General features: G+C 40.4%; 1 protein-coding gene across 1 annotated transcript in view; it reads left to right on the forward strand.

Annotated features, from left to right (window-relative positions):
- Positions 1 to 13067, forward strand: part of LOC149455821 (zinc finger MYM-type protein 2-like) — a 14873-nt gene extending 1806 nt beyond the window's left edge. Inside the window, exons 2-7 of the mRNA XM_089685773.1 lie at positions 2418 to 2556; positions 2644 to 2789; positions 4104 to 4218; positions 6348 to 6599; positions 6688 to 6808; positions 11957 to 13067. Of these exons, the coding sequence (XP_089541899.1) occupies positions 2418 to 2556; positions 2644 to 2789; positions 4104 to 4218; positions 6348 to 6599; positions 6688 to 6808; positions 11957 to 12146 (963 nt within the window). The 3' untranslated portion in view covers positions 12147 to 13067. The remainder of the gene's footprint in view (positions 1 to 2417; positions 2557 to 2643; positions 2790 to 4103; positions 4219 to 6347; positions 6600 to 6687; positions 6809 to 11956) is intronic.
- Positions 13068 to 16547: the final 3480 nt, after the last annotated feature.

Below are 16547 nucleotides of genomic sequence, written 5' to 3' on the forward strand. Positions count from 1 at the left end.
CCCATAAAAACCCCCTTGCCATGGTCCCTGAACTGTGCATGCACAGTACCGCAGCCAGCCAATCAGAGAACTGGGTGTGCAGCTATGCAGTGACATAGCACTTTTTAGGCATGGCTTATATTCACACACCACACAAGTTGAGGCTGAGCCCAGCAGTTATTTGATTGGCTTACTTTGGAGCTGTGCATGCACAGTTCACAGCTGGCCACAAGGGCATTTTTTTTTTGTTTTTCAAGTCTTTTCCTGCCAGCTGCCCAGCGGTGGTTAAAGTATGTTAAAGGGGTCACTCTACCAAACTCTGATGTAAGAATAGGACTCTGCTAGAATCTGATGTACGGGCCACTCTGCAGATTCTGATGTAGGGGCGCACACTGCCAGACTCTGAGTAAGAATGGGACTCTGCCAGAATCTGATGTAAGAGGACACTCTGCTAGACTGACCAACTCTGGTGTAAGGTGGTGGCATGTTGGGGACACTGATGTGAACGTGGCCCTCATCCTAACTGTTGCACGCCATGTGTTGTTTCGTATATTACTTACACCTAGCCCTGTACTCTATGCATTGATATACAGTAAATAGACCTGATCAGGGTGTTCATTGTCTCAACAATTGCTGATTTTAATTATTATTATTATACAGGATTTATATAGCGCCAACAGTTTGCTCAGCGCTTTACAATATAATGGGAGACAATACAGCAACAATACAGTTCAATATAAGAGGGATAGGAGGGCCCTGCTCCTTGACGCTTTTAATGAAATTCTTCCTTATGGTAGGCTCAGTAAGGCAGTCTATACATTAGTGGTTTTTTATTCAACAGTAGGGTTCCCATGTGGATGCGGAAATCACTCACTCACTGAGGTATTGTGTTCTGACAGTGGAGAGACTTATCACTTAGAACTGATAAGTGCTGCCAGCTATAACTGGCGGTGCTGATTATGTAGAAATTTTCCTAGAGGCTGTTTGTATAGAAGTCTATCGGTACACTGCCCTACAAACTGATTCCTGCCCTCTGTTCTGCTAAACCCTATCCTCTGACCTGTTGACCCCCAGTACACTCCGTTATTGATCCCTGTTCTTGTACACTGCCCTGCAGACTTCATACCCTCTGCTCCCCTGACATTTTTTTTACTGCACCCCCATATCATACTGGCTAGATTCGGCCCTGACTGTGTCTTATACGGGTCGGCAGGAAGAATGCAGGAGAGAGCCAGGAAATTACACTCCTGAAAAATTTTTAGCAGATGTTTCAACTTTATTTGCTTTCTTTACAGGTACTTTTTGTTATAGTTTTAATGTACTGTATATTTCTGATGCAGCAAATCTTAAATACTATATTACAATATTTTTTTATGTGAAGATTTGGGCAGAAACCACTAATCAACATAATTGATTATAAACGATTATGAAAATAGTTGTCAACTCGATTAGTCGGTCAGCCGATTAGTTGGCGTGCATACAGAATGCATTATTTGTTTACATATCAGAAAAATACCTTACAGCATGCATACAGCTCAGTAAACCATCCTTTTTTTTTCAGTATACATAGTGCAGCACACATACAGCTCAGTACACTGTTCATACATGTCAGTAACCCCACTAACTATTAGAAAATCAAACAAAAGGTTTTAAAATGAACATTTTCAAACCAAAAATTAATTTGTGTATGGCCATCATAAGCGACAGCAGGCACATGTAGCTTCTATCGAACTACCATCCTATAACAAGGGACTCCGTCATGCATAATGTTATATTACAGTCCTGTTGTGAAATCTGCAAAACAACATTTTAGGTCTTTTAAAATTTTTCTTTCTTTTATATAAAAATGTTGATCCTCAAGTCTGATAGTATATACATCTCTTCTGTCAACCTCAGAGTGGAGTAGATATTGTGTTCCCTAATCATATAGGTGGTTATTTATATTTACCACTACATATAGATATTCAAGAATAAATCTTCTTTATATATTAACTAAATTATAAAACAGACTTTGAGGTTTTTATCTGATTAATTGAAACAATAATCAGCCAACTAATCGATAATGAAAATAATCGTTGGTTGCAGCCCTAGTAAAGATGATTTCATTACATTTGCTGTGCAGCAAATGTCCATCCTACTGTGTGGATTGTTGGCTAAAGGTATCGGTGTCATTGACCAGCTGTGGATAATGGGTGCAGCACGCATTCCCTAAACTTCACTAAAGTACTTTGCTACTTGGACCGGCTGCAAAGTCTGAGCACAGCAGATTAGTAGTTTGAATGGACAGTGCAGTCTTGAACAGGTACACGTTAGTACACTGTTCTGTTTATCAAGAATCCAAGGTTGACCCTACCCTTAAAATTACATTTTACAACCTTTTATTTACACAAATATTTTGTTATATCTGTATTGTAACACACAATTGCTCTGAATTTAAGGGATTCAAGAGGAAGGCAGTTTTGGATGACGGCTCTTTTCCTGACAGCTCGGAGTGTGCATTTCCTCTTAAATGCTCTTATGGTGTCAATGCTTGGAATCATTGGGTTAAAACTACTCCTCAAGAAGAGCTTGGTGAAAGTAGGTTTAATTTCTATCTTGTGTTATTATTTTTCTTAGAGTTATTGAGACAGGTTCTGTTATTAAGTATAACTCTTTTGTTTTCAGCAGTGAAGTTAAAAGAGAATCTTCTGGAGCATACAGCGAGCGAACTCAGTCATGGGCTTTCACGATTTGTGAAGGCGGTGCGAAGGTCTAATGGGGACAGTTATTCACCTGATAGCATCTATTATTTGTGTTTGGGTATTCAGGAGGTCAGTTCCATAATTCAGACTTTTTTTTGGCTTGTTTTGTGAAACTAATGGAATTGAAATGTTAAATTTTACCAGTCCTTTTTGATGTGTATTCACCTCATGACAACAACTAAGGTGTTCAACCTCTTCAGCTCTTAGTACATGTCTAGTATGTACTTGTCAGGTTAAAGAAAGCTCATAGCTGCCAGTGGCAGGAATTATGCCCCATTGTTTGTATCATTGGCAGGAATAATGCCTCAAGAGCCAGATAAAGGCAAGCAAAGGGCCGCAGTTTTTAGACCACTGGCCTATATTGTTTAAAATCTAGTAATACTGTCTCACCCATCTCTGCACATGCCCAAGTTGCTTTCTAATTTTCTGGCACTGTGCCAAAAATCAGATCCACTAGAGTCAATCTGCTGACAGCCTAAAGATTTACTGCTGCTCAGAGCTTCTGGGCTTAAGCAGAATGGCAGCCTCCAGCAAAAAGAAATGAGCAATGATGGAGGCATTCTACAACATAATACTTTTGGTAGCATAATTAATGCAGAATGTATTTTCTCTGCTAAAGAACATTATTTTGTTATGGGTAAAGTTCAGCTTTAGGCCATGTCTCTTTACTAAAAATGCATTTTAGCCATTGTGGATTATATTTTAAATCTTTCTAGACAGCTACCCAGAAATAAAATATTGTGGCATAGCTGTAAGCAATGTTTAGACATTCAGAGAAAAATGGTCATATAAGTAGGAAAAATGCAGCCATTACAAATATGATACAATTTTTTTAAAAATATAGCAGCTTGTCAAGTCACACAGATCCAATGACATTTACTTTCATTTTTCAAGCAAGACTAGCAAACCTCAGTCTGAAATCTTTGGTTTGCAATGGATCATTATTTAGTTATGTTTCAGAAGTAAGCTTTCATTTTCAGTGTTGCTTAAAGGATTATTGGCATGGTGACTGGCAATCTCCAGTTCAAGACTGCTACTTATTGCGTATCGCTTTGCTCAATTTTTTATTCTCTTCCAGCCTTGCATCTTGTGATGGGCTGAGACTAGATGGAAGGCAGAGATGCATTTGCACAAATGATGCTACTTTCTAAGTGACTGGCCAACAAGTATGCAGTCAGATGTGAGTGTATTTGCTGCATGATTGTTCTGGGTTAGTGACTCAGACAACCTGAAGATAGTCAGGTAACTTTTGATTTAAAGGTCAGTTATGGCTTTAGTCTCTCAATACAAATTTTCTGAGTCTGTCACCAACACATCACCCGATTTTTCTTTGAAAATGTTTTGTGGTTTTATAGAATGCCTAATTATTGTTTATTTTCTTAGTTCCTTTTTAGGAGCAAGAGAACAGATAACATATTTAGCGATCCAGAGTATCATGAGTTTGGAGAAGAATTTAATAATATCCTTAGGAGCTGGCAGCCAAGTATTCTTCCTGATGGTACGTGTTGTTAGCATCTAACGATGCTATCATGCTTTTTGCCACTTTTTTTTTTTTTTTTGTGACAGCCATACCATCATTCTTTAGAATACTCACACATATATATGATGCTTGTATAAGCCTAGTGTGCACGTTTATTCACTGAGCCAGCCTTCGCTAAGGGGAACAGTTGTAATTAGCCTGGTGAAAGGGGGTGAGGATTGAATAATTAAATCTTCTGGTAGGATCAATTGACTATTCCATTTTTACAGAGCTTGCAGTTTAGTCATTTATTTTTTTTCCACACAGATCATCCTGCTGCCTTTTTAGACCTTGTGATCCATAAAAGCAAGACTGACCTCAGTGTCATATTAGTCACAGAATCATATTAAAGTATTACAAATTCTACTCCATTTGAGTATTAAAATATATAATGGAAAAGTGTTTTATATAAGTTGCATATTTATAAAAATAAAACCTAAATATAAAAAAATACCTGTTGATCTTTCCAGAAATTGAGTGAGCTCGTAACTTCCTGTTGTGAACTTACAGCGCAGTGCCTCTTACTGCCTTGCCCAGGTTACCGCTATTAACTGGTTAATTATGAAAAGTGGGAGGTGTTCTGTAGTCCTGACACACTATATGTCCTAGAGAGACTGCCTGTCTGTAGATGCAGGACAGGAAGTGAGTATTGTCACCCAGACTGGGAAGTGTGCTACTGGTGGGATCACCCGGAGGAAATAAAGGGGGAAACAGTCCTGAAAAGAAAAACTAATGCATTCATCACTTCAAAGGGAGCTGTAATATGTTACCTTTATATTATTTGGGTTTGACTCTTTTTTTTTTTTTTTAAAACAAAGTCAGTAATTTTGTCCATTCAAACAATAATTGCACTTGCAATGTGTTTGCTGTAATTAACCACTTGACCTCCGGAAGATTTACCCCCCTTTATGATCAAGCCATTTTTTTGCGATACGGCACTACGTTATTTTAACTGACAATTGCACAGTCATGCCATATATAAATGAAATTTGGCATTTTCTTCCCCACTAGTAGAGCTTTCTTTTAGTGGTATTTGATCACCTCTGGGGTTTTTATTTTTTGTGCTGTAAATATAAAAAAAATCACTGACATTAAAAAAAATTAATATTTTTTACTTTCTGCTATAAAACATAGCCAATAAAAAAAATAAAAATAAAATTTCTTCATAAATTTAGCCCAAAAATGTATTCTGCTACATAATTTTGGTTAAAAAAAAAAATCCCAATAACCGTATTTTGATTGGTTTGCGCAAACGTTATAGCTTCTACAAATGGCGGTATATTATTATTATTATACAGTATTTATAAAGCGCCAATAGTTTGCTCAGCGCTGTACATTACAAAGGGGGACAGAACATGTGACATAACAATAACAATACAATGCAAAACATGAGGGGATTGAGGGCCCTGCTCTTTCGAGCTTACAATCTAGGAGGGAAGGGATGGTGGCACAGGAGGAGATAGCTGTGGGGGGATGGAGTGGTAGGAAGAGTGGAGGAGGTTGTCAAGTTAGCAGGGGGTGTGGTAGGCTTCCCTGAAGAGATGGGTTTTCAGGGTGCGCCTAAAGGAGAGGAGAGTAGGTGATAATCTGATGGGTTGGGGCAGGGAGTTCCAGAGGATGGGTGACACCCTGGAGAGGTCCTGGAGGCGGGCATGGGAGGAGGAGACCAGGGAACTAGAGAGAAGGAGGTCTTGTGAGGAGCGGAGGATATATATATATATATTGGAATTTTTTTATTTTAATACTATTTTTTATTTAATACTTTCTCAACCCTTTTAATACAGATGAACCATTGAAATAACTTTCTGGTTTCAGGGAACACCCTTTCTTAAAATTACTATATTTACAACTCATGATATGTAAGTGTGATGATCAGTGGGAAAAATGTAATTCTCCACAGTGACCACAAGTGTAAGGACCAGATAGCTAAAACGATCAACGGCGTCAGTGGGAACTTACCTGAGAGACAGAAATTGCTCAAGGAACCCCTAGCAACCTCTGGAGGAACCCTAGGGTTCAATGGAACCCTGGTTGAGAAACCCTTCTATAAAGTAAACGTCTTGTATGTCAAGTGTAACCATCTCTTATGTGTTTTTTTGCCTTTTAAGGTTCAATGTTCTCCAGAGTTGAAGAAGACTATTTGTGGCAAACAAACCAGTTTGGAACCCATTCCGCAAAGATCCTCCTATTCACCCTTTGCTACTTCAATACTAAGTATTTTAATCTGAGGACCATAGATCAGCACTTAGGACTTTCTTTTGGTACAATCTTAAAACAGTGGAAAGGAAATCCCTTATCACAAGAAAGAAAAGCTTGCCTCCAGTACCAAGTGTCTTCGTTATGTGAAAGCAACAGTGAAGGTGAGTGCTTTGTGAAATTTTAAAAATTACTGTATTCATAGAGTACTTTACAATACAGATTGCATTAAATTCCATTTTTCTTTTAAAGATCAAGTTAGCTGTGGAAAAAGGAAACATGAGGATGATGAACCGGTATTTGAACAAATTGAAAACACAGCTGATCCATCTCGTTGTCCTGTGAAACTCTTTGAATACTATCTTTCTAAAAGGTAATGTAAAAGTAAAGATAAACCTGTTTTTAAATCATTTGAGTAGGGAAAGGGTAAGTCATCCATTGACAGACACAGCTTGGTGGTGTTTAAGATATATGTAACAGCAAAACTTTTTTGTTATGGATAGAGTGGAGAGGGATTATAACATCTGTTGGGTTTTCATTGCTATCTGTGTCCCCTCTTTTTGTCTTGGTGACCATTATTATTGAGGATCAAAATGAAAGACCATCACAAATTTTGAGCTGTTACCAGATTGAGAACAGAGAGGAGTTTCTATCAGGGACACTATTTCTGGGGACAGAAGGTTTCCCTCACTTTGGAGGGATTTTTCCCAACTTCCTGTTTTGGCTATAGGACAGGAAGTGAAAGGAACACAGCATTCCAGCCTTTAGGAACCCTAATCATAAGAAGTTGGAAATAATTTCTCGTTCCATATACTTTTATTGGGATCTGCCCTGTGCTTGCCTTCTTCACATTCTTTTTCCAGACTTTGGCTGACTAGTCTTAATTGCTAATCAGGGATCTTATGGCTGCTGGTGATGACATTCAGCTTATCTATTGTGTTGGTTATATGAATGGCACTTTCTTTTTTTATGTGCAATACACCGCTAGATGGGTTGTTTCGGGTATTTCTTTTCCTCTGTGCAGATCCCCAGGGCACTCTGGCTGGTCAGGGGAGGAACAGTATAAGAAGGCATTGTGTGTCTACCCTTCATAGGAGACTGTAATTTGGCTCTTTGCTGGGCAACATCTTTGGGGAGTGGGGTTAGATTACTCTCCCCAGCTATGCAAAGTGAAGGATCAACAGTGTAAGTCAGCATCTTTCTATTCTGCATGAGTACAATCCATTCTTTAGTCAGGTTACAGTTCTTGGGCCCACAATTCCACCTCCTCAAGGTCAGGGGTTTCTAAATTTCCCATGGATCTTGCATGTAAATATGGCTCTGCATAAAGATCGACACCCACCAGGTCGAGTCTATCCTGTCCTGGGTGGAACTTTGTGTTCTAGCAATCTCCACGGTGCACATTTCTTGGGGTGGAGAACATACAGGCAGACTCTCAGCAGATGTCTAGCCTGGGAGTATGATCTCTCCATCAGAAGCAGTTTTGAGACCTATAAAAATAAACAGCAAAAAAAAAGGTTTAGGGCATTTCCCAACAAAATCTAAACTCACCCATTAGGATGTTGTCCCCATAACCAAAATACAGAACCACCTTAAGCTACACTATGTCCAATAGAATAGTCATAAACACACAGGTTAAACAGACATCTGCATTATAGCTAGTAATTCATTTATTAATATAAGAAACTGTAAAGTAAATTATTTAGAAATATCCAACATCCTTCACCATAGTAAAAATGGCAATGTTGTCACAAAAAGACATAATGTGTTGTCTGGACCGCTCACACTAAAGCTGAGGGCATTATTCACTTTGTCACATCTTGATAACCAATCACAATTTTAAACTCAGAATTACATTGATTCCTTGAGTACTGTGAAGATTATATTTCTCTAGATCAGGTGTCTCCAAACTTTCTAAACAAAGCTCCAGTTTACCTTTGTTTAGAAACTGCAAACTTTAGGAGGGCTGGACTGTGGCCAGCAGGAGCAGAAAATGTCTTGGTGTCAGTGGGAGTAAACAGCGTTCCATCTTTTGTGCCAGTGGGAAGAATAGTGCCCCATCGTTGGCGTCAGTGGAAGGAATACAGCCCCATCATTGGTTTTATTGGTAGCAAAAGTACCTTCATCGTTTGTGTCACTGTTGAGGAATAGTGCCCCCTTGTTGCTGTCAGTGGGAGGAATAGTGCCCCCTTGTTGCTGTCAGTGGGAGGAATAGTGCCCCCTTGTTGCTGTCAGTGGGAGGAATAGTGCCCCCTTGTTGCTGTCAGTGGGAGGAATAGTGCCCCCTTGTTGCTGTCAGTGGGAGGAATAGTGCCCCCTTGTTGCTGTCAGTGGGAGGAATAGTGCCCCCTTGTTGCAGTCAGTGGGAGGAATAGTGCCCCCTTGTTGCTGTCAGTGGGAGGAATAGTCCCCCATCGTTGCTGTCAGTGGGAGGAATAGTCCCCCATCGTTGCTGTCAGTGGGAGGAATAGTCCCCCATCGTTGCTGTCAGTGGGAGGAATAGTCCCCCATCGTTGCTGTCAGTGGGAGGAATAGTCCCCCATCGTTGCTGTCAGTGGGAGGAATAGTCCCCCATCGTTGCTGTCAGTGGGAGGAATAGTCCCCCATCGTTGCTGTCAGTGGGAGGAATAGTCCCCCATTGTTGCTGTCAGTGGGAGGAATAGTCCCCCATCGCTGCTGTCAGTGGGAGGAATAGTCCCCCCATGGTTGCTGTCAGTGGGAGGAATAGTCCCCCCATGGTTGCTGTCAGTGGGAGGAATAGTCCCCCATGGTTGCTGTCAGTGGGAGGAATGGTCCCCCATGGTTGCTGTCAGTGGGAGGAATGGTCCCCCATGGTTGCTGTCAGTGGGAGGAATGGTCCCCCATGGTTGCTGTCAGTGGGAAGAATGGTCCCCCATGGTTGCTGTCAGTGGGAGGAATGGTCCCCCATGGTTGCTGTCAGTGGGAGGAATGGTCCCCCATGGTTGCTGTCAGTGGGAGGAATGGTCCCCCATCGTCTCTGTCAGTAGCAGGAATAATGGCCCAAGAGCCGGATAAAAGGAACAAAGGGCTGCAATTTGGAGAACACTGCTCTAGATCATGGGTCGCCAATATTTCTAAACAAAGGGCCAGTTTACTGTCCTTCAAACTTTAGGGGGGCCGGACTGTGACCAGTGGGAGAAGAAAATGTCCTGGTGTCAGTAGGAGTAAACAATGCCCCATCATTGGTATTAGGAGGAGGAATAGAGCCTCATCGTTAGTATCAATGGAAGGAAAAGTGCCCCATCATTTATTTTCAATGGGAGAAATGGTGCCCCATCATTGTTTTCAATGGGAGAAATGGTGCCCCATCATTGGTTTCAATGGGAGAAATGGTGCCCCATCATTGGTTTCAATGGGAGAAATGGTGCCCCATCATTGGTTTCAATGGGAGAAATGGTGCCCTATCATTGGTTTCAATGGGAGAAATGGTGCCCCATCATTGGTTTCAATAGGAGAAATAGTGCCCCATCATAGGTATCAATGAAAGGAATAGTACCCCATCGTTGGTATCAATGGGGGAATAGTGCCCTATCACTGGTTTCAATAGGAAAAGTTGTGCCCCTCCATTGGTATCAAGGGGAGAAATGGTGCCCCATCATTAGTATCAATGAAAGGAATAGTACCCCATCGTTGGTATCAATTGGGGAGTAATGCCCCATCACTGGTTTCAATAGGAGAAATAGTGCCCCATCATTGGTGTCAATGGAAGGAAAAGTGCCCCATCATTGGTGTCAATGGAAGGAAAAGTGCCCCATCCTTAGTATCAGTGGGAGGAAAAAGTGCCCCATCCTTTGTATCAGTGGGAGGAAAAAATGCCCCATCCTTGGTATCAGTGGGAGGAAAAAGTGCGCCATCCTTGGTATAAGTGGGAGGGCCTGGGACCCACCATGGCAGTGCTGTGGGATCAATATTCCCTTTTCTATGCTCCACTGAAACTTCACTAAACGCACATGGTATTTAAAATATTGAAGGCATTCCAGTCATTTTATAGCCTCAGACTGGCCTCAGAGAGTATGGTACATTGGCATCACATGATCAGCCAGTTTTTATCTAAAGGACTGATCTTCCACCTTGCTTCAGATTTGCTTCCTTTGCTGGTGTAGTGGTTGAAAGCCAGATACTGAGAGACGATACATTTCAGTTTGTTATACCAGACCATGCTTAAAGATCTACTTCCCGCAGCCTAGAAAACTAGTTTTCAGTGACACGATCCCTTTTGGTGGGCCACATTTTTTCCTTTCCTCAACTAGGGGTAGAACAACATTTGGCCTTCGCATCCTCAAAGGTCAGATGCTTACATTGGATGTAATTTTCCAACATTCTCTTGATATATTTTAACTGAGTTGTATTTTTATGCAAGGGGAAAGGGCTACACATGTTGCTCCCTCTGCTGGGCCTCCACTCCAACCATGGGATTTAAATTTAGCATTTGAAAGCATTGTAGCATTTTGAAAATTTGTGGGATTTTCTTGCCGTCAGCATAGCTCTGTATGTATCTCCATTTGATCTTGCATAAAGACTACATTGTTTTGAAATCATGTGCTTCCTGTTTTACCCTAGTAGACTCTGCCTTTCACCTTAATTTGGTTTCCGGACCCGATTGCAAACCTCCATTCTCCGCTATTGAGTGGTGGGTGTCTGCTTACACCCGCCTACATCCAATCCAATCTACCAGAAACAAATGGTTGAGGATCTGTTCCCCTTCCTTCAACTGGATGGCAATCAGGTGTAAACAAACAGGTGGTCTGTTTATATCCGACCGCCTAGAGAGGAGAGCGGGCTGTGTCCTTGTCCACTCTGTAGACATGGACCTGTCATCGCCTGCTCAGCGGGGATCAGCAGACAGATCTCCTGCTGACAAGCGTTTCACAGGTGGAGTCTGCCCCTTGTGAAAGAGGTCTTATTTTGCATTTCCAAGAAGATCAGGACTCTAGATCAGATCAGGACTGCCACTGGCTCAGAAGGTTATGGCTTATGTTTTGGTAATGCATTGGTAGCTAGCCATACCTTTTTGGCGGTGTCTGATCTCCAATCTTTACAGGTTTGTGTTAAACTTATTTGGGCAGTGGGTGTGTCCGGGTGCTGCTATTTCAGTGCAAAATGTGGCAGCACAATGGATTTGCTGCAAGCAGTTTGTGTTATCTGTTGGGCTTTTTGAATATAATTTGAAGAGCAGTGTTGTGATGAAGAAAATGGGGTGAAAACTGCAGCATTAATAGATTTGACAATTTTTTTTTTCTTTTTTTGAAAGAACAGCTGCATTTTTCTTTCTAAAGTTTCTCATGCAATGGGTCCAGTACATAAGAGTTTGCATCTGAGGTGCTTTGCTTTAACAAAGAAGTCTAGTGAATGCAAAAGCAGCTGGAAGCAACTCCTTGAGCAATTAAAAAGCAAATCAAAGAACCTGACGTCACACAGCATTTTGATTTTTCGGAACTGCATATATGCAAACCCCAAATTTTGTAACCTGATTCATTTGGTGTTTCTTTTTCTGTTTTAGCCCCTCAAATCTTGATCAGAGAATGGATTTATTTTACTTGAATCCAGAAAACTCTACATCAGAATCCCTCCTGTGGTTCACATCCTCTTCCCTGGATCGAAACACTTTGGAAAACATGCTTATACGGGTTTTACTAGTCAAGGATATTTATGACAAGAACAGTTATGAACTGGACGAAGACACAGACTAAAAATTGCAAGTCACTTAAGCAGTCACAAGAAAGGAGATAAACAGCATTAGATAGCCAAGCTGCTAGAGTGAATTACTGAGAACTAAGAGTAAAAACATTTCATGTTTACTCCCCATGTATTTTATGAGTTTTGTAGCAGTGTACCCGATTTGGGTATTATAATGTAAATATCTGTGTGACAATTGCATTTTCCTTGTAGTGAATTTTAGGAGACATAACAAACACACACAACTCATTTTTTTATTATTTATTTGAACTTAGGGATGTTTGTAACTTTTTACATGACCAGATCTGAATGAGAATGTGCCATGTATAATTGCTTTATCTCCATATTGCACAATTCTGCTGTTGCAAAAGCTTTCTGTAAAAAAAGAAGGTTTTACCCAGGTTCCTAAATTCAATAACTGTGTATTCATAGCAGTACTGAGTTTTCCATAACACTGTTTTCCTTTTTAAATTCTGATGTAAACTAATAGGGAATTGTTTTTATTTTTTAGTTTGGTGGAAAACCCCTATTGGATTATGTAGAAAACAAAATCCACAACTGTACCAAAAATTAGACTATTGAAAAATGCTGTCAATATTTGTGTACTGTAACGTGAATGAATTGTGATTATTATTATTTTCTTCCTCTTTTGTTTTTTTTTTGTTTGTTTGTTTCTCCCCCCCACAAGCCCCACATTTTTCCATTCTGATTAAAACATTACCATGTATTTTCTTTATTTGTGATTCTTATGCTTCCACCCAACAAATAAAACTTCTTAACTTGTCTGCTTAGCCTAAAATGTAACAAATCCAACTGTGTCTGCAGAACACATATAAGCTAATGGTTTATGTTATTATTTTCTTCTAACATGATTTTTTTTTTTTTTTTTATTTGGAGGTAATATGTTTTTATTAATTAAAATGTCATCTTGCAAATCTTACTTTTCCAGTCATGGTTGGTGTGAGCTAGCTATATATATAATTTATTTTGTATATGTGTGTGTGTAAAGAACTGCTCCCAAAGATGGGAATTTGATTTTAACAGATGGTTAAGTAAAATGACACCTTGACAGATCATATTGTGTTAGCAATTACAGGTCTCGTACTCCTAATTTGCTTTGACTTTGAGGTTTTTGAATGTAAAGACTCTGGCATCCTTGGGGCCTGTGTCAGTGAGATTTTCTTTGTGTCAGAACTGTTTCACTTCAATATTGTCTATGTGAACGCTAAAGCGGTTTGAAGGTGGTCAAATGTAAATGAATATTGAATTATCTTAGAAGCATCTCAAACACTGGTATTAAAAGTAAACTGGACAAAGGCCCGATTCCCATGAAAAACAGGCCCTTAAAAAAAAAACTAAAAGCTAAGCTTTTTCTTTTCGTTTTTGATAGTGGAGAGGGATTAGAACACCTGTCAGGTTTTTGTTGCTGTCCCCCTGTTTATTTATCCTGTTTCATGTTGGAAAAAGAGTTTTCTTGTGTTCAATTCAGTTTAGTACAGTACAGCATAATACTACATCATAAAAGGTCCAAACAGTTCACTATTTGCCCTATTTATCAGGACAAATAGAGTGATATTGAAATTAAATCAAAAATTTTGGGTTGTCAACAGAGTGGAATAGAGGGAACGTTTCCAATGGGGATAATAGTTTTGGTGACAACCAAGGATTCCCTTACTTTGGAGGGGTTTCCTTCCACTTCTGTTTTGGCTATGGGAAAGGAAGGGAAGGGACTCTCCTTAACCACTTGCCTACCAGGCACTTATACCCCCTTATTTACCAGGCCAATTTTCAGCTTTCAGCGCTGCCGCACTTTGACAATTGCGCGGTCATGCAACATTGTACCCATATGAAATTTTGATCATTTTTTTTCTCACAAATAGAGCTTTCTTTTGGTGGTATTTAATCGCCACTGGGCGCTTTACTTTTTGCGCTATAAATAAAAAAAATTGCAAAAAATTTGAAAAAAAAAAAAGTTTTTGTTTCTATTATAAAATTTTTTAAACAGGTATTTTTTCTCCTTCACTGATGTGCGTTGATGAGGCAGCACTGATGGGCACTGATAGGCGGCACTGATGGGCACTGATAGGCAGCACTAAAGGGCACTGATAGGCAGCACTAATGAGGTGTCACGGATAGGCGGCACTAATATGCAGCACTGATAGGCAGCACTGATAGGTGACACTGATGATGGGTACTGATAGACGGCACTGACTGGCATCACTGCTGGGCACTGACTGGCGGAATCCCTGGGCACTGACTGGCGGCACTGACTGGCAGCACTGCTGGGCTGCACTGCTGGGTGGCACTGGGCACAGGTAGGTGGCACTTCTGGGCACAGGTGTGTGACACTGCAGAGTGGCACAGGTGGGTGCACTGCTGGGCACAGGTGGGTGCACTGCTGGGCACAGGTGGGCGGAACTTGCGGGTGGCACTGCTGGGCACCGATCATCAGTGCCGATCCCCGCTCTGACAACTGCCGGTTCTCGGCAGTACTTTCCTCACCATCTGACAGCGTGAGGAAAGTGCAGCCGAGAACCGGCACTTGCATTTCCCTCTGATCAGCGTGTCATTGGACACCGCTGATCACGTGGTAAAAGGCCGCTGTGATCGGCCTTTTACCACATCACGTGATCAGCTGTGTCCGTAGGAGAGCGCGTTCTGGGAGGACGTCATATGACGTCCACTCAGAACTGGCCGGCCGCAGTGTAGCCGTCATTCGACTATCTGCGGTCGGCAACTAGTTAATGGGACACAGAGAAGCTTTGCAAGGGTTCCTTTATTTCCAAAATGGGGGAAAAAAAAGATTTGCCTTTAATTCTACTCTAACCTTGTTTTGCTATTTGCAGAGTCATTGACCTGAACAGGTACACTGAGATTTGGTATCCTGGTGCATGACCTATACATACTTGTTCCAGATCAGTGCCTCACCATATAATGAAGCCAGCATAAGGAGAAGAGGCAGCATTCATGTATCAGTATTGGCTCCTTGGAATCTACACGTGTTTGCAACGGCAGCTAGTTTTTCACCTGTCCCTCCACCTAAAACAAAAGGAAGTTTTGTGTGGAGAACTCTTCTGGGTGTTGCTTTTTCTCTGCATGGCATTCAAGTGAATGTAGTACCAACTAGGGTGGGGGAGAAATCCCACATTTGTCACCCTGTGCTGCTTTTGTATGCTCATTCAAAGTATATCTCAAGCACCCAACCCCCCCACCCCAGTTTTTTAAAAAACATTTTTGTAGAGCAAGGAACGTTTAGAAACCTTATTGGACTTTTATTGCTGTCTAATGTCTCCATTGATGAGATCAACTCTCCCCATGTGTCCAAAATTTTGATTTGTCACCAGAGCAGGAGTCGTCGAGAAATCTTTCAATGGAGACAGCTGTCTGAGAGTATTTTCATTCTCTTCTCTACTATATTCAAAGTTTAAAAAGAGAAAAAAAAATGGATTTTGCTATAGTTTTAAAGTAGCAATTTTTGTATGCATCATCATAAATTCACTAAAGCATAATGCATGCAGTATTGTCATTTACATGCATTATATATATATATATATATATATATATATATATATTTTTTTTTTTTTTTTTTTTTTTTTAAATCAGCCATATTTTATATGCAGATCTGCTACATTATAGGTTTTTCCCCTGTGTTTTGCATGCAAATAATTTCACAAAGGAACTATCATGGGTTCTTGATCCTAAAATACTGCTACCTTCAGGCTGAAGTGAATTTGAGGTGTCTGAGCAGCACAGAAAATGGACCCACTACTGGAGGAGCTGAAAATGATTTGTGGAAAATAGAGGCTTTCAATAATTCAGTTTTAATTTATTGTGAAATAATGTAATTACAACAAATTGATCATCAATATTTAAGGAAAATATTATGCAAAAAAATAATTATAATGCGTATAAAATTACTTATGTGGCTATCTGAACTGACTTGGCTGTTTATGCAGTCTTAATGACAAAGTAAGACAGGGGTTAAGGAACTGCTGCCTAAAGCAGTATTAAACCCAAAACAAAAAACTTAAAATATTGTAACTTACCATTTATTAGATGTGGTGGGTATAGTGTCTTTTCTTTGGCCTTTTTTCCCCCTCTGTTTTACAGACACCATTCCGGATAAAGGAGCACGTGGGGCAGATTTGGACAGCAGCGTTGTCAGTCTGCATGGGGGGTGTGGAGATTGCTAGATGTAGCAGCAGGATTGAATACACTTACAAATTGAAGTCGAACTCCAGCTAATACTTTAGAAGTAGTTTTTTTTCTTTTGAGCTGAAGGTTTTATGTAAAAGCTGATCATTATAAACACCCCTGCCTGTGGTAAATGGTTTGTCTCATGTCTGTACCTGATACATTCTGCTAGAGCGCTTGTTCTTTTGAAAAACAGACTTCTGGCTAGATCACCAGATGAA

The sequence above is a fragment of the Staurois parvus genome, unplaced genomic scaffold (assembly GCF_062004578.1).
Source record: "Staurois parvus isolate SC_StPar_1 unplaced genomic scaffold, SC_StPar_1.0 ptg000387l, whole genome shotgun sequence".
Taxonomy (NCBI): domain Eukaryota; kingdom Metazoa; phylum Chordata; class Amphibia; order Anura; family Ranidae; genus Staurois; species Staurois parvus.